The sequence below is a fragment of the Etheostoma spectabile genome, chromosome 15 (genome assembly GCF_008692095.1).
Source record: "Etheostoma spectabile isolate EspeVRDwgs_2016 chromosome 15, UIUC_Espe_1.0, whole genome shotgun sequence".
Taxonomy (NCBI): Eukaryota; Metazoa; Chordata; class Actinopteri; order Perciformes; family Percidae; genus Etheostoma; species Etheostoma spectabile.
In genome coordinates, this window is record NC_045747.1 from 13,951,748 (window position 1) to 13,954,518 (window position 2,771).

Below are 2,771 nucleotides of genomic sequence, written 5' to 3' on the forward strand. Positions count from 1 at the left end.
GGGGGGGTAACAAAGGTCCTGCATGTGGAACAGGTAGACATCAGAGAGGGGAAGATGTGAATACATGTGGTGATTTGGAGACAGAGGAAGACAAAATGTCACCGTAGGCAGATGTTAGAATTTGTTTTATACAGATAAAAGAGTTCTAAATGTACAATAAAGATGTTGTATTGGGACATTTTTCCATATTAAAAGCTTTAAGTTTGGACGATTAGACTGTGAAACAAAGTATAAGTTATAAACTTTAAGGGTGGAAAAAGTATTTGGGAAATTAAAGAAATGTAGGCTACTTATAATTATTGAATTGATACAGAAATACAAATTTACACGCTGTGATTTGAGTGACCTGAAAGAAGTGTGTTACATAGAAAAGTAAACTGATTCAAAGATGGTAGAAATTAATGTCTCACAAATGCCAACAATTAAAACAAGTTAGCTAAATTCTTAACTTACAGAGTAGTCTGCAGCTTCTCCGAGCATTTCTGTGTTGGCACGTGACAGCTACACATACTTTGTTAAGATACTCGATACAACAGCTGCTAAATTTGTATGTACGCTTATTATGAAATGACCGCCACCATGATTCGTTTACCTTGTCGTTTTTACAAAAAAAAAGCTAAAATATCATGCGTGTAGTTGTCTTTACCTTTTTGAACAGGCAATGAGAAAAGACAGCCGTGCGCCGCCGAAAAGACCCCATAGGGCCAAGATGGCTGCGCCCGTGGCAGACGCCGGGGAGTTTGAAAGCTGGCTAAATGATCGGCTAGACTCGTTAGAAGTGGACCGTGAGGTGTACGGGGCCTACATTTTAGGGGTCCTGCAAGAAGAGGAGAGCGACGAGGAGAAAGAGGATGTGCTTCAAGGAATTTTATCCGCATTTCTGGTGAATATCCAAAGCGGCATGTCCCGCTCAGTCCCCGAGGCTGTGCGTTCTCAGGTGTTGCTGTCTGTCTGGCGTGCCGTGCCGTGCCGTGCCAGCTGACAGCGCTGGGCTCCGCTGTCATTTATGGAGCCAAATATCGGCGTAGACGGTTAAAAAAAGAAGAAGAAGAAGCGTTAGAGGCGGCAGTCGTTCTTCAACGAAAGTTACGGTCCAAACACCCCAGGCAGCGACAGGAGCTAATCTCTCCTGCCACGTAAAATCCAGTTCAGCGACTCGTACCTAATAATACACTTCCTTAAGGTGTTTTGACAAATTTAACAAAAGTGTTAATTGGCAGAGACACATGTTAGGATTGGTTAACCTTTTGCAATTGCACACCTATGTAGTTATACTGTAGTGATATACTGACTGAGGTGTGCGGTGAAGTTCAAATAGACTTCATTAACCCCATTCTTGGGAAATTCCTTAGCTACAGCACCTCAAATGAACAGTTACACACATCAGTATAACACAAATACAGACTCGTGTGTATGTGTGTGTGTGTCCTGATATTATAATTGTAAATGAGAGAAAAGTATGTGTGCCATCTAGACATGTCACCTCATCAACGTCTATTTGGACCTTGTTTATATTTTCTTGTGATGCCTTCCAGATCTGTGTGTGTGTGTGTGTGTGTGTGTGTGTGTGTGTGTGTGTGTGTGTGTGTTGTGTCAGACTGCTATCAGCTTGTTAGTCATACTGTTCACAGAATTCATATGATGCAAAAATGAATACTGCCTCTGTATCAGCCTCTGTTACTCAAACCAGATAAGGGATCAGAGTGCCACGGTATGCATCATGTGCTGTTGGTGAATGAATCCCGTGGGTGCTGTTGTGTAGGGCCCAGGGCCTCATCTCATGCTAACAGGCTGTGATGATGACGCCTGGCCATCAATAACCTGGTCGGATCGAGTGTATGAAGTAAGCTGTGACGTCTTCTTAACTGTTATTTGTCCTTGTCCCTGTGTGCAGGATGAGGACGCCGTGGAAGATGTCTGCAAACAGATCATCAAGCAGTGGACAGAGTGGCGCAACAGATCAGCAGCCAAAAGTGATGACGATGGTATTTATGTAACTTTGATTCACTACTACTTTTTTTTTTTTTTTTTTCTTTCTTTTTAAACCTTGTCAGAATGAATAAAAGTTCATGGAACACATTATCGACGTGGCAGCACCTAGACAAATCTTTGTAGAGTGCTATATTGTTATAATGCAACCATAAATCAATGGAAATTAAGAACATAATCTTGCAACAGTGCAATCCAACCTTCCATAAATAGGTACAGTGGAGAGAACAAGTATTTGATACACTGCAGATTTTGCAGGTTTTTCTACTTACAAACCATGTAGAGGTCAGTAATTTTTATCATAGGTACACTTCAACTGTGAGAGACGGAATCTAAAACCAAAAAAACGGAAAATCACAAATTAATTAGCATTTTATTGCATGACATAAGTACTTGATTACCTACCAACCAGTAAGAGTTCCGGCTCTCACAGACCTGTAAGTTTCTCTTTAAGAAGCCCTCCTGTTCTCCACTCATTACCTGTATTTACTGCACCTGTTTGAACTTGTTACCTGTATAAAAGACACCTGTCCACACACTCAAACAGACTCCAACCTCTCCACAATGGCCAAGACCAGAGAGCTGTGTAAGGACATCAGGGATAAGATTGTAGACCTGCACAAGGCTGGGATGGGCTACAGGACAATAGGCAAGCAGCTTGTTGAGAAGGCAACAACTGTTGGCGCAGTTATTAAAAAAAAAAAAATGGAAGAAGTTCAAGATGATGGTCAGTCTCCCTCTGTCTGGGGCTCCATGAAAGATCTCACCTCGTGGGGCATCAA

General features: G+C 41.9%; 1 protein-coding gene and 1 long non-coding RNA gene across 2 annotated transcripts in view; one reads left to right on the plus strand and one right to left on the minus strand.

Moving 5' to 3' along the window:
- LOC116703122 (uncharacterized) overlaps positions 1-761 on the minus strand; it is a 24,180-nt gene extending 23,419 nt beyond the window's left edge. Inside the window, exon 1 of the long non-coding RNA XR_004335345.1 lies at positions 647-761. This is a non-coding gene — a long non-coding RNA (uncharacterized LOC116703122). The remainder of the gene's footprint in view (positions 1-646) is intronic.
- ccdc43 (coiled-coil domain containing 43) overlaps positions 668-2,771 on the plus strand; it is a 4,712-nt gene continuing 2,608 nt past the window's right edge. The window contains exons 1-2 of the mRNA XM_032537736.1: positions 668-883; positions 1,895-1,985. Coding sequence (XP_032393627.1) covers positions 710-883; positions 1,895-1,985 — 265 coding nt within the window. The 5' untranslated portion in view covers positions 668-709. The remainder of the gene's footprint in view (positions 884-1,894; positions 1,986-2,771) is intronic.